Source organism: Ascaphus truei, chromosome 6 (genome assembly GCF_040206685.1).
Source record: "Ascaphus truei isolate aAscTru1 chromosome 6, aAscTru1.hap1, whole genome shotgun sequence".
NCBI lineage: Eukaryota > Metazoa > Chordata > Amphibia > Anura > Ascaphidae > Ascaphus > Ascaphus truei.
Genome location: NC_134488.1, coordinates 69,791,709 through 69,815,045, shown reverse-complemented (window position 1 = coordinate 69,815,045; position 23,337 = coordinate 69,791,709). Strand labels below are relative to the sequence as shown.

General features: G+C 41.3%; 1 protein-coding gene across 3 annotated transcripts in view; it reads left to right on the top strand.

Moving 5' to 3' along the window:
- The window catches only part of EPHA10 (EPH receptor A10), a 304,331-nt gene that overhangs the window by 140,740 nt on the left and 140,254 nt on the right, over nt 1-23,337 (top strand). For all 3 annotated transcript variants that reach the window (XM_075604750.1, XM_075604752.1, XM_075604751.1), the window contains exons 4-5: nt 8,968-9,123; nt 12,175-12,510. In XM_075604750.1, the coding sequence (XP_075460865.1) occupies nt 8,968-9,123; nt 12,175-12,510 (492 nt within the window). The remainder of the gene's footprint in view (nt 1-8,967; nt 9,124-12,174; nt 12,511-23,337) is intronic.

Genomic DNA, 23,337 nt, shown 5'->3' with positions numbered 1-23,337 from the left:
TTAGTAAGACCACACCTTAAATATGAAGTACAATTTTGGGCACCACTCCTTAGAAAAGACATTATGGAACTAGAGTGAGTGCAGAGAAGACCCACCAAATGAATAAAGGGTATGGACAATTTAACTTATGAGGAGAGGCTAGCTAAATTAGATTTATTTACATTAGAAAAGAGGCGTCTAAGAGGGGATATGATAACTATATACAAATATATTCGGGGACAGTACAAGGAGCTTTCAAAAGAACTGTTCATCCCACGGGCAGTACAAAGGACTCGGGGGCATCCCTTAAGGTTGGAGGAAAGGAGATTTTACCAGCAACAAAGGAAAGGGTTCTTTACAGTAAGGGCAGTTAAAATGTGGAATCCATTACCCATGGTGATTGTGATGGCAGATACAATAGATTTGTTAAAAAAAAAAGGTTGGACATGTTTTTAGAAAGGAAAGGCATACCCGTAAATACCAAATAAGTATTCATGGGAAGGATGTTGATTCAGGGAGTAATCTGATTACCAATGCTTGGAGTCAGGAAGGAATTTATTTTTCCTCTTATGAGATATCATTGGATGATATGACACTGGGGATTTTTGTTTGCCTTCCTCTGGATCAATACGTAAGTATAGATATAGGATAAAATATCTGTTGTCGAAATTTAGCATAGGTTGAACTTGATGGACGCATGTCTTTTTTCAACCTCATCTACTATGTAACTATGACATTGTGCCAGATTGAGGGGGGATATTATTTGAGGGATATTGCGTAGGCGAAAAGTGGATCAGCTGGATAACTGTGTGTATTAACCCTTGTCATATATACAAGTCACATACTCACAGGTGTGCTGTCCGTGATAATCAGTGTTGCAAATTTTGGTGAAACAAAAAAATGCTTGCAAAATTATTTGCGTGATTCGCAAATTGTGCATATTACATTTCCCTTGGGTTCCTCAGTTTGCTTCTCTTAGTCTCCGTGCTCGACATCTAGTTTAGTGTTGCTGATCATGGTTTGCAGTGAGTCAATAAAAGTTATGAGTTAAGTCAGCTGCGTAGTGTAATAGGTTTATCAAATTCTGTCTCTCAGTCATTTTGTTAACTTTTTATATTAGTATCAAAAAGCTTTGGGATGGTTTAACTTGAACCTTTAATTAACACTGGTTAAACGTAAGACATTTGCTTAAAAAGATCCTGGCACTTGATGCAGTTGTAAGTGTAACAGTGTTTCCCCCACCCAATGGGAGATTCCCCTGTTACCAGGTATATGGTGCATGCTACCTGTTGGCTCACAGAATGCTGAGTGGTCCGCCGATAGACAGGCTTCTGGGGTATATACATGACATTTACTCCATGGTACACAGCGCCTCCATCTGCTGTAGGCTCCAGATGTATGGAGGTGATCTCCCACAGTAGAAACGGTCTCCTCTTCCCCCAGAAAGATTACGCACCGGGCGGGAGGTATAGATAACTGGAACCGTTTTTATTCTTCTGCAAACACAGTATCAAGGCAGTCCCTGCCCAATACAGTCTCTGATCTGGTCTCCAAACTTAGGATAGTCCCTGGACCTTCACTGCGGGTCAAGAGCCCCCGCAGCAGTCCCTGCTCTTCCCCAGCCCTCTAGTAGGACCAGCGGAAAAGGTAATCACTCACTCTCCCCCTTAGGGAAGAGGACCAGGGCCTGTCAGTGCACAGCAGCCCTGTGTAATATCTTGTCTCTCTTAACGATAGAGACACTAATGAATTTGGGGTTGCAACTCACTTAATTACAGTAGGGAGAATGTACTAGGTCTGAACCCAGGATTGGGCAGAACACAGAGGTAGCCCCACCTCCTCCCCTGTCACTCAAGTAAGCTGCCTGTGTGGGGAAAACCCATAATTGGTACTTGGACTGTCTTCTCTTGCCAGGGAGGGCAGACTGGTTGCCAAACAAGCCATGGCTACATAAGGAAAAAGGAAATGAATTGCATCAAAGATAAAGCAATCTGGCTATGGGGATATAACAGTGATACAAATCCTTTATCCTACAAGACAAATTAATCTTTCCATCTTTCCATGTCTTCCACACATTCCCAAACCTGCTTCACCCCATTGTCACGTCACTCATCTGGGTAATGACATAACAAATGATAACACACCTAACCATAAAATGCCTCCTGTCTTATACAGCGTGTACAGAAAAACCTGGAGACTGCAGGATGAGAAACCTCGCTCACAGGCAGCTGCTTCACCCTTTTTACCTCATTAACAGTATGAGCTTGGTTACAGCTTCTGCATTGGGATTTTGATAGTGGCTGCATAATATCCATGTTCAAATAATGGATAGGAATCTAAGGGTGACACACTGTGTTCTCATTTACATGCTAATACCCAGAATCCTCCTCTGCACTGTATGGTACTGTATGTGACAATGGGCATGGGGTAAATGAGGAGGAACAGTGGAAGACATAAATGCATTCATGAGCTTCTTGTCTTTGTCGTGTATCACAGCAAACTGTATTTGTCCTTCATATGCAGACCTCATTGCCTTACGGCTTCTATATCACTGTAGGCCTTTTGCTTAGTTGGCAAGCGTGTTCCCAATGGATATATAAATACATATAGCATGTTTACTAATTACGTTTCTCTTCTTTTTTTATTTGATGAATTTATATTTTAATATTAATATATATATATATATATATATATATATATATATATATATATATATATATATATACAAAAAACACAAAAAGAAAGCGGCCGATCCTAATGCAATATGTCCAAAAAAATACACATTTATTATCCCTAAAAATCCAACAAAATGCTAACTCACAAACAACAAAGTAAAAACAGCGTTTTATGAGGTATACTCATGCACCAGACGAGGATTCAGCTACTCAGCTCACTCTGTGTCTTCACCGCATGGGATCTCAGTGCTCCTCTGGGTCTCCGTCCAGCAGGAACTCAGGAAGCGACACTGTTGTTCAAATTGTCCTCCGGAAACAAAACTAGCGTGTATCTAGTTCCGGGCAGAAATGTGTACTGCGTGCGAGCTGGAAATTGCTGCCTATGTCGTCTTACAAGTCCAGGATGCCATCCCCTGATGAAATCACGTAATGTGAAGAAACGCGTAGGATGTATGTCGCGTTGTTAATGTGGGCACTCACCTTTGCATCCTGGACTTGTAAGACGCCATAGGCAGCAATTTCCAGCTCGCATGCAGTACACATTTCTGCCCGGAACTAGATACACGCTAGTTTTGTTTCCGGAGGACAATTTGAACAACAGTGTCGCTTCCTGAGTTCCTGCTGGACGGAGACCCAGAGGAGCACTGAGATCCCATGCGGTGAAGATACAGAGTGAGCTGAGCAGCTGAATCCTCGTCTGGTGCATGAGTATACCTCATAAACCGCTGTTTTTACTTTGTTGTTTGTGAGTAAGCATTTTGTTGGATTTTTAGGGATAATAAATGTGTATTTTTTTTGGACATATTGCACTAGGATTGGGCGCTTTCTTTTTGTGTTTTTTGTACAGATTGACTTGGAATTCGTTGGTTCCCTGTGGAAGGCAGCCGGATCCTGTTTGCAGCAAGATCAAACGACTGATCCATTCATATTTGGACTTTCAATACTGGTCTATGCATTTGGATCCACAATTTTATTGATTTTTTATTGTTGTTTTTTATTTGTTATTATCCCTTGTCCTATCTATTTATTTGGTCATATACATTTCAATTTAGCATTGTATATATATTAGCAACATCTAGACATACACACTTATCTTTAATTAATACATCAATTATTATCTAGTTTGCTATATCATCATCTAGTAATTATGTCATCATTTTAATAGCCCGTATTTTTTGGGCAATTTCTATATTTCTATATTATTTGGACATATGTATAACATTTAGCCAAGGATTTATATCCACTTATAGGCGCAGTCTTGTCTGTATTCTATATATATACATATATTCATGTAGAGGTATCAGTATCTTGTTAGCCGAGCTTCAATAATCAAAAAATAAATAGATGATACCGTTCTGTGGCTAACGAAATGCTTTTATTTGTGCGAGCTTTCGAGATACACTGATCTCTTCTTCCGGCGATGTTACAATGAATGAAGCAAGCAAAAGCTATACTATAAACAGTGTCTATTGGAATGTTATCTGTGCTGGTACTTCCCCCGGTGTGGATGTGTTTTATGGCTGGAGGTGTCAAAAGGTTCCTGAAAGCAAGTGATGAAAGAGTGTGTATGTGTATCAGTGTGAATAAAAATGAATGGAGAGCCCACAGTATATACAGTGCTTTACAAAGGGTGTGTGTGGAGTGGGAGTGGATATAAATGTTGTGGGTGGGTATGGAAATGTGAGAGTTAGTAGCACAACTAAAAGTGTGCGTGGATACTATGTGGTCCCTATTGGTGTATAGGGATGGAAAAACAAGGAGTATAAGTATGTGTATATACTGTGGGCTCTCCATTCATTTTTATTCACACTGATACACATACACACTCTTTCATCACTTGCTTTCAGGAACCTTTTGACACCTCCAGCCATAAAACACATCCACACCGGGGGAAGTACCAACACAGATAACATTCCAATAGACACTGTTTATAGTATAGCTTTTGCTTGCTTCATTCATTGTAACATCGCCGGAAGAAGAGATCAGTGTATCTCGAAAGCTCGCACAAATAAAAGCATTTCGTTAGCCACAGAACGGTATCATCTATTTATTTTTTGATTATATATATATATATATATATACATACCTTCTGATGAACATTATTGCACATTCATTGGATTACAGTGCTGTGGATCTTGTTAGGCTCCAATTTAGGATACCTTCCATTCAACAATGTTTACTAATGTACCAGTCTAGACCTCTGCAGAAAGAAGCGTTTTACAGCAGGACAATTAATATTGCTTTAAACCTGAGAAATGTGGATAGCTGCTTTGCACCTGTTGCAATTCTCCATAATTCATGATTTCTTTTCACTGTTTGTGCTTTAAAGTATAATCATTTTTCTTGCTATCGATGAATAAATGTACTTTGGCGCCTAAAATAAACACGTCTACCAAGCATTTTTTTGCTTTAATTTGATAGCAGCATAAATTTGGGAACTTTTTGGATAGAGAGAAGGAGAGAAAGCTGCAACAAAAGCTTTTTCGGGTCACAGTGCAGCTATTCCTAAGGTGTCAAGTACTGTATGCTGAACTTCGGTGTATGTGAGAAAACGTATCATTCTAAAGATAAGACTGTAACCCTTTCACTGCCCGGGGGAGAGGGAGGGGGGGGGTGGGGCAGCAGTGCTTTCCACAATGTATGGCATGGCAGGCTTCTCTAGTAGCGAGAATATAAAAATTACACACCCCCTCACAAATATATTACATTTTTTGCAGTGTTTTGTTTTAAAAATGAATCTGGTTTTATTGTGTAGGCTTAGAATTATAACGCAAGATGATGTTTCACTGGGTTTTTTTTGTTTGCCTTCCTCTGGATCAATGTACTGTAAATACAAATAGTATCTGCTGTCTAAATTTAGCATTGGTTGGACTTGATGGATGTACAGTATGTTTTCTTTCAACCTCATCTACTATGTCAGCGGTGCGCAAACTGGGGGGCGGGAGATTCTTCTGGGGGGGCGCGGGCGATTGCAGAGGCCCCGCACTCTTCCCCCAGGCATTTCATTTAATGCCGGGGGATCGCGTGAGGCCCACAAGCAACACTCCACTTACCTTGTTTCAGCCGTCTGTGTGAGGCGTTGTCAAATGACGCCGCGGGTCATGTGACATGACGCATCATTAGACGCGGGGGGGGCACGACCGAGGAGGGAGCAAGTAAGTGGGGGCGCAGGCTCGGGGAGTTTGCGCACCGCTGTACTATATAACTATGTAAGAGTATACATACTGTATACAAGAGAAGTTTCCGATATTTCCCACCTCCATAAACTTTGTCTGTGGTTTTTCATGCCCTAGTATGAGGGTGACTAGGCATCCTGGTTTTTACACTAATGTCCCGTGTCCTGACTATCACGTTCCAATGTCCCGTTTTTGGCGGGAGCAGAGAGGAACTGCAGCTGCAATTTATCCTCCTGCCATTAGGTGGCTCATGCAGCTGCAGCGTGCTGTTAATGAGAAGGTAAGAGAAAGTGTGTGTGTCTCAGGCAGCAAGCTCTGTTACGATCAGACTGCAATGCCAACTTGGTAATGTTGCCTGTAGAGGCTGAGAAGAGAGATCCAAAAACATTTCTGAGGAGCTCTAATGATAAGTCTCTGGACCCCAACACCGACCATCCACCAGCCACCACTCTCCCAGTAAAGAAACTACTCATGTGTCCTAACACCCTCTTGGTTATTACTGTGTGCCGGGAGCATCTGAATTTCATCAACGCAAAATCAGTTGTCCTAAAATGGCAATATTATCTATTCTGAGACTACTTTAAATTACATAGGGGGCATGGAGGGCATGCAATGTGTTAAAAGATGTACTTCTTTGCCACCCAAATATGAAATGCTGCCTTAATCCCTCTCCTGCCCCAGAGAACTCATGCTACTTGCATGCTCCTTGGAAGCAGTGACATTGAAGCATGCAGTGTAGAGGTTCAGTAGTGAATAAAGGCAGTGGTTTGTGAATGTAAAATAGGCGGAGGAACAAATGTTAGAGGTGAAGTTGAAAGAGGAGCCTAATGTTTGCCATACTACTGGGGGTTTATAATGACCAAGTGCAGGCTTAATTTTCCTTGTATAACTTAGCAACATATATTGTAATAAAATCAAAGCACTCAGTAACATCTCTACCATTTTCAAGTGTTGTTTCTACATTTCAATTTATTTTGAATAATTTTCCAAATGTTAGCTTGAAAGCCAAACTACAGTCAGCACAATGACAAATACCAGGGACTATAAAATAAATATTGGTTGTGTTAGAGGCTAGGTAAAGTTATCTGGCCAAGATAAGAATGCAGCTGTGATTTCCAAAGTCGTCTCCTCCTTCCCGTTAATCCCCCCATCTGGTTAAAGCTGCAGAACAGGTTTGAAGCAGGGGATCTCCGGAGCTGAACTGTGTTAATTTCAGCTCCAGGAACCCGTTGCTTTCAGAGATACTTACCTCGGTAGCGGTGCCGGTATCTCTGCAGTCAGAGAAACTGTGTACCTAACATAATGGCAGCTTTAAATGTCCCGCAAGCCAAAAAGGAAGCTGTGATGTCATCCGTTGCAGCTTCCTATTGGCCAGCATGACTGAACCATTTAAAACCCCACAGGTATACTGGCACCACTAAAAAAAAACATAACAAAAAGATTAAGGCGCTCTCTCACAAGTAGATAAATCATGATAATAAACGGTTGTGATACTACCGTGACACTCGGACTCCTACTGTATATGCACCAAAAATACCGGTGCACTACTTCGGAGCCCGCTATCTGCTGCTCAACCCACCCGGGAATCTTTCCAGGATCCCTAAGCAGAAAGAGATAGAGAAGTATAAGGGGAGCGCAGAAAACAATCTGACAAGCTCGAAAACTTACAAAATAGGAAGGCTACTTTTTACTAGAAAAAATTGCAGTTTGGGGCACATTCAGCAAAAAAGTTTCAGAGAGATCAAAACTGCGCCGGGTAGCATTACTGATTGTGAGCTACTGAATGAGGCCAACAATGCTACTGTACGATGATCAGTTTGCCACTCACTATTTGGCTCGTGGGACCAGTGCACATATTTTACATTAAAACTTTGGGCCTTATTCTACATATGTGAAGCAGTCATTTGGGGCCTTTCTAGCCTAAAATGCAGCCAATGGAATGGCCAGCCCGATAGAAATGGAAGTGAAGCACCCTCCACTTCCGGCATTCGGAGCCTGGTTGAGTCAAGTGATCGCAATGACCCATAAGTGCTTGATTTCCAGTGGCTTTCTGGTGCCGGCGATCCACTGGAACTTGAAAGTTTAACTTAATGCTAAAGACATTTTGAACTTGCACCTGTGTAGTATGGCTCTTTGAGTAGTTTTTGACTTGTGCGCATTAAGGAAGTGATTGTAAGAGAAGATGAGGAATAGCGACTTGATTCACATTACAGTGAAATGTATACAATTCTTCATCTGATAATGCCATGTGTCCCCTTTTTCTTATGTCTTGTCTACAAGGTCTGTATTAACATGAGATTCTTTGTCTAAATCTCTGAATCAAATGACAGACGCCCAATTAACACATTTATTTTATTTGATACAAGAAAAAAAATGTTTGTTTCTTGTATGCATGATTAAACATATAAAGTATTTCATAGTCATATCCGGTGCACTGCATGTCTATCTGGAAGAGAGAATATACTGTAGGAGAGGCCTAAAGCCAAGGGATAGACGTGGTATAGTGGGACTGAGTTTAATGTTACATCTAGCATAGATTCATTCACCTACTCGTATAGAAAACCCCACTGATGAACCTTTATTTTCCCATTAGTGTTGGATTATAAATCTACTATAATAGGCTGACTGAATAGTAGTGGCAAATCTTAGCTTAGTAGTAGTGTTAGCTGAGCATACGTAGCTATTATAGCCCCAAGCGTTGGTGGTTTGCACCAATTACACATCATGTCTCCATATGTGTTTTTATCCGTCCCCATTTATTTTATATTTAATTACATATATCATTAAAAACAATTATTTTAACATTCATTAAGACTACCAGTTACAATATTAGGGGTAACCCAGTTATTCCCTTAAACATTCTCTCCATGCGGAGGTGTCTCTTCTGCTAGTCACAGTCCATGTACCTATACTTCCTTAATTAAGATAGTCTGGGGAGTGCACGTTACTTGGTATTGTATACTCTCTCTGTCTGTGGGGAGAGGTACCTCTTCCTTGCGTTACTATCCGGAAGAGAATGGATAATGATTTCTGCATGCACCTACACATGTGTGTTGGAATGTTTGGCATAAACAATATTCTGCAGTATGTGCCTGTTATTGCTGCATTTATCTAATTGTGTCTATTTCTCCCCAAAGCTTGTCCTCCTGGGTTTTACAAGATGTCAAGTCGACTCCCGCTCTGCGCTCCTTGTCCTCAGCATAGTTACACTAATCAAGAAGCATCTACTATTTGTAGCTGTGAGAAGAACTACTATCGCTCACCTCTGGATTCTCCTTCCACCACCTGCACCCGTAAGTTGCCGTTTACTTTTTATTGAATCATACGACGCACCGTTCTTTAAACTGGCCTTGGAATTGGGAGATATCTTGGTTTGTGCCGACTGTATTAAACCCTTGACTGTCCGCCACAGGTGTCTTAAACTCACTGAGAAGCAAAATGTTTACCGTGTAGCATATTAGTCATTTACTAGTTATTTTACTGCCTCAAGTTTATTTTACTGCCTCAAGTTTTTTTTTTCTTTTACAAAGTTTCATAGATTTGAAATGAGCTCCTTTGGCAAACAACATTAGTACAGATTTAGCCGGGCAGTTTAATTAATGCACGAAGAGTGGAGAAAAAGAAGTCATAAACGCTCATTACAGGGAGTATGCCAAGTACAGTAACTCCTCTCTGAACACCTTGATACGCTGATGTTAATAGATGGATTTTCCAAATGACTTTCAACACTTTTAGAGTAAGATTCTGGGTCCGGGGTCCTCATTGCCTATTACTTCTTTAGGTTTTAAGTTGTATGTATTTTATGTTTTGTTCCTGTCTCCACATTGTAATTCGCTGCAGCATATACATAAAAGATAATAATAATGAGATTAACTAGTGATGTACCAGGTGGCCGGAAATTACCCCGTACCCGGCCATATTTAAAGTACCTGGAAATTACCCGGAAACGGCCCAGGGTGCTGGGACTTGCCTGGTAATTTCTATTCTGCTCTGCTCCCTCAGTCCTCCTCTTGGAGAACGGGAGGAGCAGAGCAGCAGAAGAGACTTACCTGCAGCTGGCGGCGGAGGGTGAGGAGGACCACGGCGACATCTTGGTAGCGGTGGGAGCAGCGGTCCTCCTCAACCTCCGCCGCAGTCCTCCTCAACCTCCGCCGCAGTCCTCCTCAACCTCCGCCGCAGTCCTCCTCAACCTCCGCCGCAGTCCTCCTCAACCTCCGCCACCGGCTGGAGGTAAGTCAAAACTACCCACCAGGTTCCATCAGGAGGAGGAGTCAGGAGCCTGGGGGTGGGGCCAAGGAGATGCTTCCGGGTTCTTCCGATCGTGGATCTCTCAATGCGCAAGTACACAGGATAACAAGGAGGGGGCTGCTACCACAACGCGTTTCACACTATGCAGTGCTTCGTCAGGCGTTGGAGAGATCCATGATCGGAAGAAGGTGTGAGCAAGTGAGACGTGCACTAATGAAGTGCATGTGGGACCTTTGAACAAGGAAGCATCACCGAGTAGAAGCTGATCCCAGCGTGCAGGATTTCAGGCTCAACAATCCTAACCCACCCTTCTCCTCCTTCCACCTGGACTCTTTACTTGGCAACACGGGCACATTTTATTTGAATCTACTGAACTGCAGCTACACTGAATATAAGTTTCTACTTGCTTATATCTGTACTGCATAATGTAATATTTACCAACCGTTGGTGCGCTCTGTGTTTCCTCTTTTATGTTTGGAACAGAGACATGGGGGGTTAAAACATCACTACCAGTGATTCTGTCATAAAACAGACACACAGAACAATAGCAAGTATGTGCGTCTCCATATGCCAGTGTATATAACACATTTCTTATGTGTTAGGTGTGTGTCAATGTGTTAATGTATTTTTCACAAAGAAAACCACGACGCTAGGGAGTGGAGTTTGGTTGTTGTCTATGGAGCCCCTATGTAAATGATATGTCATTTTAAACTGCAAGCGTGCGCACATTTTCTGCGTCATAAATGTCAATGTCAAAATTTGCCCACCTACTTTTTCTTTGCGTATACAACAAATGCAGGGCGACACAAACATTTCTTAGTGGATCCATTTGTATGAATATTGTCTATGTGAGGCTTCATCGGTGAGCAAATTATGTCATTGACTATCTGTTCATTTGATTAATGGTAAGATAAGAGGATCATGGTAAGGGGAGAAACATTTACATATGTCCATAATTCATGTACTTTTTAATTGAGTTACATTAGGACTTGCAACTCATTTATGTACATATACATTTCACATGGCACGCTCCTTACAAATACTAAGAAGACAGGCATGCAGAGCGAGAACACGTGTAAAGACCATCACACGTCGCTAATGATTTCAGGTAAGTAAGTTCATTTTTAACGCAATGCACACTTTCATTTCTTTTTGAAAATGCAAGTCTTCATATACAGCACCCGTTGTGCTCGCAGTTTTCGTCTCTCTGTATGGTGCTTTTATCCCTGTATTGTATCAGAAACATATCCCACTGAACTTAACGTTTGTTTGCAGGATTATGCGATGAAGCGTGGTGTACATGAGTTTTACTTTTTAAAGTAAACCTGTATACAGATATAGTGGAGAGCTCCATGCAGCTTAAGGCCCATTGAAAGGATGACCTTCACGGTGCGCTACAGGTTAACACAGTTTAGTAGAACTGCACCTCTCTGGTTAAAAAGCCTATTCTGCAATGGAATATTGCAATCATTTTGAAAGGATAGTGATCACAGCTTCTCCTTTTTTTGTTCATGTTATTATTGAACCATTCCTTTTCTACACAACAGTGTGCTTTGGTGCACTTCTTTATTTCTTTGCCCTTGTTACAAAATATGTAAGAACCCTCCGGCCGCAATAGGGTTAATCAAGATTGTTAAGCAGGGAGGCTTATTGCCCTCAAGACCTGTCTGATTTTGTAGTGCAAAAAAAAGGGAACAAAATGGGGCAACAGGAGTAACATTTGACACGTCACATTATCAAGTATTTATAAAACGTTGGATGGTTTTAAGCGTCGCGGGCCTCTCTGTCAGCAAAAGGGTTGTGTGTGTTTTAAAGATATATCGCTTTATTTAAGGTTTTATTATATGTTTGGAGGTATTGGTGCTGTTTCTTTGTACTGTTTCCCATTATAACATTTGTGGCGATCAACTTCGCCTACTCCATGACACTCCCAAATCGCAACACTGACCACAAATTAGCACGTGCCCCAATACATTGGTGCATACCTGTATAGGCAAGATGGACATTTCTTTGCGCCAGTTTTGCTCCTGGATAATACATCTCTCCAATTTTGGGAATAAATTAATAATATTTTTAATTCTGTTTTTTTTTATTAGGTCCACCATCTGCTCCAAGAGGCCTGGTTTATAGCATGAAGCAGACAACCTTGGTTTTAGACTGGAGTGCTCCATTGGACACAGGAGGCAGAGGCGATCTTGCATATAACGTCTTCTGCGACAGATGCTATGTGGCTTTTCAGCAGTGTGAGGCATGTGGCAGCAGCATTGGTTTCGTGCCTCAGCAGATCGGATTACTTGATCGGACTGTCACCTTGGTGAATTTGCTAACACATGTCAACTATACGATTCGGGTGGAGGCTGTGAATGGAGTGTCCGATTTTAGCCTGTATTCCAAGCAGTTTGCTGAAATTAACATCTCCACCACCAATGCAGGTACTGTGGTTGCATGGCACTGAATTCCCATCATTCACTTATTTGTCACCGTCAATCACCAGAGAGTAAAGATGTACTGCCAGACAATGTCCTGTTATCGGGATTATTACTAGGTTTAGTTCAAATGTATGGTTTTCACTATTTTTAAGGAAATTTGACCTTCCCACTGTAGCATCATCAACGTCATGATCTGTAGGTCTTACAGTTCCAAGATCCAAATGAGTTACTTGTTGTTTTAATTGCATTTCTAAGAGTGAAAGTTAATTGAACCTTTGAGCGAGACTTGCACTAGGGGGTAATGCAATAGGAAGTCAATGGGAGTTTTTGGCCGATAATGTTGCGAACAGCTGCTTCGTTATATTGAATTAAACCCCAGATTCATAGAGGTGTGTTAACGCACTGCTAATAATGGTCCGTTATCAAAATGATCAACACATTTCCCCTCACGTTAACGTGTATCCACAAAGCTAATTATATGCAAAAAATGTACGGCTGTTGTATAGCTCATTAGCATATGCTTAAGGCCATGTTAAGTCAGCACGGCTCGCGTTACCTTCAAATACCATGGATCGCGTTAAGTGTGTTTCACCTAAACATGGCATTTTGCTGGAGAGGAGCAGCAAACATGGAGTGGATGAGAGTAACGCCACCTTTAGGTATGACTTAACTATCGTCTCATTAAATTCTGTGCTCATTTTAATGGACCTTTGTGGATACTCGTTAGTGGGGGAACGCCTCGTTTGCATATCATTAGCACTAATGGCTATTATTGTAACGCAATTCCCTTTCCAGAAGCAAATGGTACTTAACCTGATGTTAGGGAGCTTTGAAAATACACGTTAATACTTAATAAGGCGTTAACTGTGGCTAGTAAAGTCAATAACAGACCTCTATGGATCTGGCCCTTAGTGAGACGGATGTGACCGGTATGGTATAGCGTAGTGTAAATAAAGCATAGCACTACATGCTTATTAATAGCATGTCATTCGTAAAATTAGCTTTAAATCTTACTCCTCTTCTTCTTCCTAATCCCCTACTTTTACTCCGATCTATCTATTTCAATTAATTATGGGTGCATGTGACATAGCTAATCAGAATGAGTTTAATACATGATGTAATTGTTCATAGTTTGCTATTGTGCAATGCTTGTATATATGAACATTGGCATTGTTTACATTTCGGTGCGGTAAAAGGTTTGGTATGTATAAGGTTTGATGTCATTTGTGGCTCAGTACTGTTCAAGGTTTGGTTCTGTACAAGATTTGGTAAGGTACAGTACTGTAACATTGTATTCTTCATGGATTGCCACTCTGCAAGGTGCGTAATGTGTTGTCTATGGCTTTGCTCAAGTGTTATATTGTAAAATGTGTTATATTGTGTAGCACAGAGAAGAATCATTGGTGAATGTAATTGTACTAGGCTTCAGACCCCCCAAATCTTACTGATGTACTGTACTTTATTATTATTAAAGGGGTTGTGAGTGGTGCCTCTAATTTAAATGAAGACCATCTGTCTAATATAAGTGAAGACAGGACAGCAAAATACAGCTAAGTGATGCACGCACCATCTTAAGTCCTACATAATCATATCATTAATAATGTTTTTTACTTTCTGCAATATACTATTATATTACTTCTTTAATGAGAGAACAAAAGTGAATAGTTAAATGGAAAGTTATCTATTACGTTTAGATACCCTGTGGAATAATTTCTCATCATTCTGTTCCACGGCCTTACTTAATTGACCCCCTTTTTCTTTTCTCTAATGCAGCAGGGGAACAATCTTTTATCTTGGGGAAACATAAGAGGGTGCTTAATGCTCGTCCAAAGAAGAGCTTTGATTGAAAGCTTTTCCCTGATTGATTTTGTAATTAATGTTTATAACCACTATCAGTTTAGATAAGCCCATTAAAAGTAGTACATGAATTACTTCTTTATATTCTTGGTCAATCTGCTTAATCATGCATGATTACTATTATTATTGTCATAACAATTAATGTAATTAAATCCTGGAAAAAGTCCCCATCAATTATATGAGTGGCGGACTCTTATTGCTGCTGAGTAGGAGCCATAAACAGCCTTATGTTGAATTACGGATTTCTTGGGAACGTTTTAATGGAAGAGCTAACAATACAACACTTCTGTTCAAATAAGAATTTGTAATGTAAAGACATATACAGTACATCAAAATTCTCTCTTGAGGATAAATCGTCAGAAACAATGTCCCTTCTGAACATTGCATGGAGACTGGATATGTTTTGCTTTGCATTAATTCTCCGGATTCTGTTAAGTGAGCTGGGCACTGTTTGAGCACATGAAACATACAGGCTTTAACGTATGCAAGGAACAGGAATATGCTGCACATTCTTGAATAGTTTCTAATTGTTAGTCTCTTGAGGGAGAGGCAGAAGGATATCCTAGGTATAGAAGAAAAAAAACTCTACAATAATCATTTTTTTCTGAATCCAGACACACTTGCGTTATGGCAAGTAAGGTGACACAATTCTTCCACCATACAGCAACAATAAAACACCCACAAATGTGTTTGAATGTTTTCCGCAGGTCCTCACACCTGCTCCATACACCCTATTTGTACATGTCATTCAGGGGGCATAGTTGCTGGAATGTAAATGAGCATCCATAGACATGTCACATCTAACTTCCTATTCTCTTTATTATGTGGATTCCCTAGACCTTTTGCCTGTTGTATTACACAGTGTTTCCAACAAAGCTTGGGACAAGGAAGTACAACATCAGTAGACCCACTTAGAGACAGCTGTTTTGTCCTTTTGCACTCATCAGTTTGGTCGCTGATTCTGCATTGTGAAGCTGCTAGTGGTTACAAACCAGACACACAGTTAGATTATTGTGGTTAAAAAATGGCAAAACACTTTCAGCGTCCAAAGTGCAGCAGAGATATAATACCCATGAGTGTGTTTGCATGTTTTCCATGTGTACACAAACCTGCCTATTTCCCCCCATTGTCAGATTATAAAGTAGTCCTGGTGGATATAAGGACTCTGGGTAGTGACCTGCAAATGAGCACACAGCAAGCATGTCATATTTAATCTCCTGTGTGGTTTTATTGTGTGGATTCCCAAGAGCTTTCTGCATTACCCATCTTGTACAGCTACATCTAAGGCAAGGGAGACGCAGCATCAGTGGACCCACTCACAAACAGCCATTTCATCCATCATCAGTTTGATCATGGTCACTGATTCTGTATCTGTATTGTGAAGCTGGTAGCACACTGTAGTTGCATCCAGACACCCAGTTGGATTCTAATTGGTACAAAGTACAGCAGACATAAAACATCCATGAGTGTGTTTGCATGTTTTCTACAGGTGCATAAACATCCTTAACGCATCACATTCTCACCTGTCATACATACAGTACTTAAACTACAGAAATGGACTCTGGGTAGTAACACGAAAATGAGCACCCAACAGGCATGGCTGTCTTCTTTGTTACATGGACACTCTAGACCTTTCACTTGCTGCATTAAACAGTTTTTACTCTGCAAGCCCAATTTGGTAGGTGGTCGTCTATTGTCTGAACTCTGCATTACTTAAAGAGACATTTTTAGACTATATTTGGCTATAATGATCTGTACTTGTATATCAGGGGAATGTACTCACCCAATATTGCCAGATAGACCCCAAGAACCATTCACCTTCAGGTGACACAGTGATCAGTTCAGTTGCTGGTGTGCTTTGTGTGCAGATCTTAAAGCACCAGAAGATCAAGGAGAATATAAATTCTGGCGCACTCCCTGCTTAACCAAAAGGCCCATGTAATGTGCTCCAATGAAAGTAAGCCCATGTCCACACTTGGTTTGTGCTCAATTCTGCTACAGGTGCATTCCGATAGTAGTGTATTGTGCAAAGTGCACCTACAGTATCACCTACTGCAGCTAACACGGTTAGATGCTGTTGTACTAGGAGACTTCCAAAGATAACCAGGGCTGCATAGACATTTGTGCTTCACAATGCTTTACGAACAGCCAAGATACCCTTGATCTAGCTAAAATGCCAAGAAGCGTGCAAACACAATCATGGGTATTTTATCTTTGCTGTACTTCGTATGGTAGATTGTTTTTAAAAAAAAACCATTTTATTTACCCACCATAACCTAATTGTGTGTATGGTTAGTAGCCATGACCAGCTTCACAATGCAGAGCTAGTGAATAGACGGTAACTTGTGAGTTTTAAAGGGTAAAACAACTGGCTTTGAGAGGGTTAATAGAGTCTGTTCTGTAATGACCCAGGGTAAGCAGTATAAACTGTTTAATGCAGCAAACAAAAACCTCAAGGCAAATCCATGTAATAAACTAGAGAGAAAGCGAACATTAACATGCCCATAGACTGCTGATGTGCATGGTATTACCCAGAATCCTTGTCTGCAGTTTAGCCCTTGTATGAGGCGAATGATGCAAGTTTGTGGATCTGTGTAAGACATACAAACACTCATTGTATTTGATCTTTGCTGTTCTTGTGAATCCAGCGAAGTATTCAGTACTTATTTACAAAGAAAAGGTGAAATTAAGTTGCTTCATGTCTACTTATAATTTGGTGCCTGATCCGGCAGAACACATTTGACGGCTCAGTTCAGCAATGAAGGAGTGAAACAGTCCAATAAAGCTCGAGTCTGAATGTCAAGGATCATTAGGATGTTTGGTTTTCAAACAGTGGCTCTCCAACTTCCTGTTCCCAGAAGGAATCTTCACCAGCAGCAAAGCTAATTAGACTTAATCTTTGGGTTTTTTAATTGAGATGCCTAATCAGGAGTCTGAGGAAGTGCACAGGGCATGAGAACGCATTTCCCCTTGATGACTTTGCTAGCTTCTGCAGAATGACGAAGAGCTCCAGGACACTATTTTACTTGCTCGGAAAGAGCCACTGTACATATCTCTTAGGGTTCTCTACTTTCGTTAACAATAATAATGTCCACTAAGATTTACTTGTAGTTAAACATACACTTTCAAACTAAATTATTCCTTTGTTGTGAGAATGTAAAAAAAGCAACAACACAGCCAGCAGCAAAACATGCAATGTACACTTTTTCATGGTCATGTATCCTTCAGGTACCATCAGTAGTTCTAATATTTATTGACTCTCTGTAGGATGTGTTGCAATAGATGATAACTTTGTGAGTGAAAAAGCCCCAGTTGGGAGTACTCCCCCCACCCCCATTTTTGGAGCCCGATTTGACAGATGTTTTCAAAGTACCCTTTTTTTTTTTTAATCGCTTGTAAAATATTATCATATTCTGGTAATTTTTTAACGAAAAGGCTATGCAAACTACCATTCATGATGCACTACAACCAAAAGGCTGGATCCACACATTTTGGTTGCCCTTAGCCAGACGGCCAGATGATCCGGACAGTCTTTTCTCTTGTGACTGATTGCCAAGTGCTGGCGTGCTCCAGTGCCTCTAGACTGCAATCTCTCATGAGCATAGCCCTCATTACCTCTTTGTATCTGTTTGTCATGTTTGTCCTCACCTGTATATTACTCTGTTTATGTAATATACATACTGTAAGTCTGTAACCCCATTGTATTGCGCTGCGCAATATGTTGGCTCTTCACAAATAAACGATAATAATATTAAAATTATGATCCATTATGGTTCATGGTCACACACAGTGCTTTTGTGAAGGGCCATACTCCTTGATCAACACTTGATCTTAGTCAAAAAGGCAGAGAAGACTATATGGACTACTCATGTGTAAGAAGTAAAAAAAAATGCCATTAAAGCCGTTCGGGGTAACTTATGCATGTAAAGCGTTAGCGTGATCAAATCATGGGCATGTTGGTATTTACATTAGTGCATAACTACATTTGAAAATCTATTAGACAAACCTTACCTTGCAAAACAACCAGAGATAGGGTGAACAGATTTTCTAAATTAAAAACCGGGACACATTAAAAATTATTTATACAATAAATGACATCACTAAAAAAATAAATATTATAATGGTATTTGTCTAATACCGTCCCGATGTATGCTGTATTATTCATTCTCTCCCTCTCTCTTCTTCCCGCCATTCTCTTTCCCTTCTCCCTGCCATTCTTGCTCCCTTCACCCCGCCATTCTCTCTTTCTCACTACACCCGCCATTCTCCCCCAACTCCAACCATTCTCTCACTCTCTCCTACCCCCACCTTTCTCCCCTCACTCTCACCCCCTCCCCAGCCATTCTCTCTCCCTTCCTTCTCCCCCTTACCACTTCCCCAGGGGCTGGCTGGTGGTTTTTTATTTGGGGGCCAAGTGCATCTTATCAGTCCTGATATGAGGGGGTCACTGACCCCCATACATACAGGTGTAGCAAACATGATTACACCCTTTTATCACATAGTAATGGATGCAATAACGTCGGCTATATCTGTACTGTATGTTGGCACCATAAACACAAGCACACACCTGATACGTCCACCACATACAAATGAAACACTTTCCACATACATAATGTATTTCCCAGACAGTCTGACCTGCACAACACTCACATAGACACACCGACTTGCACAACCCTCACACCGACAAAGACAGACCTGCACAGAGACACAGCCACTGACCAGGACAAACATACACACAGATTTACAGAAACCAACTCTAAAAGGAATCTCTGCACACAGTAAGGAGAAGCAGCCATGCTCACAGCGCCCTCTGTGGCTGCATGTTTCTCTCATAGCACAGCAGCTCCAGTGTTACCGAAACGGGAACATTTGTAATATTTTAAAGTAATTGTCGGGACACTGGGACATTTGCAGCAAATCCAGGACGTCTGGTCATCCTTACCAGAGAACATGCATAATTTTAATATACTGCACATTCATTATACCATGCTAAGTCCGATTAGTGATGCAAGCTATTCCGATGTAAATAAGAAATGAATAAATTAAAATGCAATTACGTGTAATTTGTAACACAATTAATGGGACTCATGTCAGCTGTTCATGTTCAATCTAGAAGCATGTGCATACCATTTTTAACTTTAACACTTGCTTTGGAAAACAGTCCCCAATGGAGTAAGATGCACGGAAAAGTAATCAGAAACGAGAATGCCTTGTTTGTTCTGCTTTTGATCGTAACAGATGGAAGTTAGTTGGAAAACAGAATAACATCTGATCTTGCAGATGCAGTTGCATTTTTAAGACAACATTTTGAAAAATTGATATCAGCTAATGTGAAGAATATGCTAGGCTTGTTGATGCTTGTGAAAGGGCCTTTGTAATTTATTATCCTACAGTGCTGTAAATAAACTCAATTAGATTTTCATGGAAGCATGTGGCCTGATTTCCAATTGTGTCACAGGTCATGATGGTATCTTACAACCTTTAGGAAGTTAACTGCCTGAGCACTGCAACCATGAGAGAAAGTAAAAAAAATAAATAAAAGAAGATTTGGGCTACTTTCACTTTTTCACTTGGTACATAAATTGTTTTTTAGCCTCAGCATTTCTCCACGGTGTGCTCATTTGCATGTAATTTCCCAGAATCCCTGGCTGCAGTGGAAGCACCGTATGCTAAGAGATAATGGGGGAAAGCAAGGGTTGCAGACCTGTCTGAGACGTGTGAATGTGCTCACAAGTGATATTTTTATTTTCCATGTGGAGACAAACTCAGTGTTTTTTTGCATCAAGGTAACTGAAGGTCAGGGCGCCAATTGTGCCAGACCAGGCATAACTGGGGGACTCTGCGGGCCGACACTGAAAGTTCGGCCCGCTCGAAGGTCAGGCCCAACTTCCTTGTTGCGCCATTGGGGCCTCCGTGTCTTGCAGGGCTCCAGCTCTCCTCAGCTGTGGGGCCCTCTGTCACAAACTCCCTCCCCTCCCCAGTTTACCCGGCCGGCACTGGAAGTCGGGGCAACTTCGGCATCTGACTGTGGAGCCCCAGCTCCCCTGCACCATGGGGCCCTTTCTCAGCGCAGGCCCTTCCAGGTTAAATTATATGGGGTGGTGGAGGAGTCTGAGAGAGGGGTGAGAGAGGGAGGGCTGAGTGAATGAGAGACGAAGGGGGGTGTGAGAGAGGGAGGGCTGAGTGAATGAGAGATGAAGGGGGGGGTTGAGTGAGAGAGGGGCAGAGAAAGAGGCATAGTGAGAGAGAGTGGAGGCAGTGTAAGGGAAAGAGAGGGGACTTGCAGGTCCACCGATAGGCGGGAGGGCAAAGGTGGAAACTCTAGTTCTAAACTGCGGGAAAGCTGTTGGCTACCCTGCAGAAAGTGAGGGTCTATGCCAGGAACAAGGGGGAACACATCTTGTTTTGGGACGCACAACTCCTCTTTTCATGTCTTTTTCCCTATAAAAGCTCATTATTTTTCAGTTACTTTAAACTACATGCTTGCACTGGCATCCAAAAGGGACAGTTCTCCTTTAAGCAAGTGTGGAGATGTCATTTTCCAAAGACTCCGATTAATGACGTTTTGGGAATTCTTTTAAGTTGCTTCAATGAGTGAGGCTCCATAAAGGTGTATGAAAGGACTGATGCTTCATGCTCCAGATCAGTAAGATTGACTTCAGATCAGTGACACTTGGCAGGTCTGCTAGTGGCCATCTATTTTTATGTCTGCTTGTTTGAAGGCCAGTTGACATTGATCTTGCTCTCCTGGGAAAACAGGCAGTGGACATCTTTTGTTATACAGTAGTCATTTACACCAATTGTTTGCAGGTTTTTACATTAGTTGCAAATCAGAAGAATAAGGAACATATTTTATAACTCCTGAAGAGGCCGCTTCTGTGTTTTTTGCCACAAAAATGTATGTTAAAATGCCAAAGCCCTCTTCTCTTAATTCTATATAGGTTGAAGAGATACCTGAAGCAGTCCTGAAGCCAACTATTAATGGGAATTTTTTTTCTTCTGAATAGCAAATCTCAGTTGAAAGTGGTTGTCTGTGCTAGACTATCTCTTCACCCTGTAGTTTCTGAACTCCAAAGAGTTTATCGGGTAAAATATCATCAAAATTATCCGTTTTTTGTTTCTGGCTTGGTACTTCGGCAAAATAGACACAAATGTAGTGTAAATGTGAAAGAGTCAAAAAGGACTGAGAAGCAGATATAATAGCTGATCCCGTTCCATGTGTTCTGGTAAGTTTACCCAATTTTAAGAGTACTTAAAAAATATATTATTTAAAAACCAGCAGATCATAAACTATTTTTAATAATTTTTAAATGAGTTTTAGGTGCATATTTTGACCACAACATAGCCCACAACACCAAGGTAATCCCACTTCAGGCAATCCTAACTTCTCTCTGTAGTTTTCACGTTAAAGTGAACAAGAAATAAAAAGTGACACCGTGAGTGCTCATTTGCAAGCCATTACCCAGAATCCTTTGCTGCGGTGGAAGACATGTTGCAAAGAGCGGAATTGCTCTTTTATATGTGTTTGGGGCGTGGGGGGGTTACATATATTTGGGGGTGGGGTTTTAATATATTTGGAGTTTTTTTTAAATGTATTTGGGGTGTGGGGGTTTTGTATGTGTTTGGGGGCAGGTTTTTTGTGTATGTTTTTGGGTGGGTTTGTATATATTTGGGGGGTGGGAAGGTTTTTTGTATTGGGGCGGTGTTTTTTTTTGGTTTGTATTTTGTGGGGGGGGGGGGGATCGTGTGAGGGGGGAGGGAAGGAGTGTGAGGAGGGAAGATTGAATGAGAGTGGGGTAATTGACGGAGTATGGGGTGAGTGAGAGGAGAGAGGGGGTGTAAGAGAAGGGGGGAGTGAGTGAGGAAAAGAGGGAGTAAGAGTCAGACGCAGGGGAGAAAAATATATGTGAGGGGAAGAGAGGGGGAAATAGAGGGGCTCGCGAGGTCTAAAACCGCCGACACAGGGGGCGGGGCCCGGTCGTAACCTGAGACATCTGTCTGCAGCCCTGCTCATAAGTGTTCTCCATTATTGCTAGTTTTCATGGAGGAAAACGATCTCACTAGCAAGCTTAAAAGATGCTTTTTTTATGGTGTTACTCCTATCTACATCCTGTGATATTTGAAGTCTGCCATCGTATTTATTGTACAAATTGGACTCTTTTCAGTAATTGTTTGGTGGGGGGTTCTGATTTTAGAGTTAGCCTTTTCTGGCACTATATTTTGGACTTTTTTCAGGTTTTTGACTCGCCCCTTTATTCCAAGAGTTGCATTGGTTCATTTTTTTGGTCTGTTTGTTTTTCGCATGTTTACCATTTATGTTTGTTATTTAATTTATCCCCTACATTTTTGTAATATAGAATTAGCAGGAATTGTTAGAAATCTTTAGGAGGTAGAGCAGCGAAAATTCTGTTCCTGGAGCTGTGGCTTCAGTCTATTTGCCCTTATATGACCTTAGACCTGGCAGAGATTTTGAAATGAAGGAAAGGGGGCGGGAGGAGGAAGGAAAGATTTGTGCATCATTTATTTAAGATGTGTGCTTCTTAAAGGGCAATCCCTTCTAGTGCCGAAGTGAACTAATTCTAGTTACATATTTAAGGGGTCTCAACGGGGTGATTGATAATTTTTTTACCTACAGTACATATGACATGGGTTGGGTGATATCGACATTTTCATCACAATTGAAAGGGAGAGTCAGGGGAGGTATGGGAGGCAGAAGGTGTGCACCTGGGAGAGCACACACACTACTCCGGGCCGCCCTCTCGCCGAGGGAGGCACGTAACACCCGCAGAGACCCAATGCTTTGCCATCCAGAGAAAGTCCAACAACTTCCTCTGGATCTTGGTGATAAGCAGTAGAAATATGTCCAAAGTACTTAAACTAGTGTGTTCAAAATGGCTCTATGAGCATCAATACTGCAGCACATAAACCTTTAATTTAAACCACAGATTATGGAGCCAAACATTTTTGGTCAAT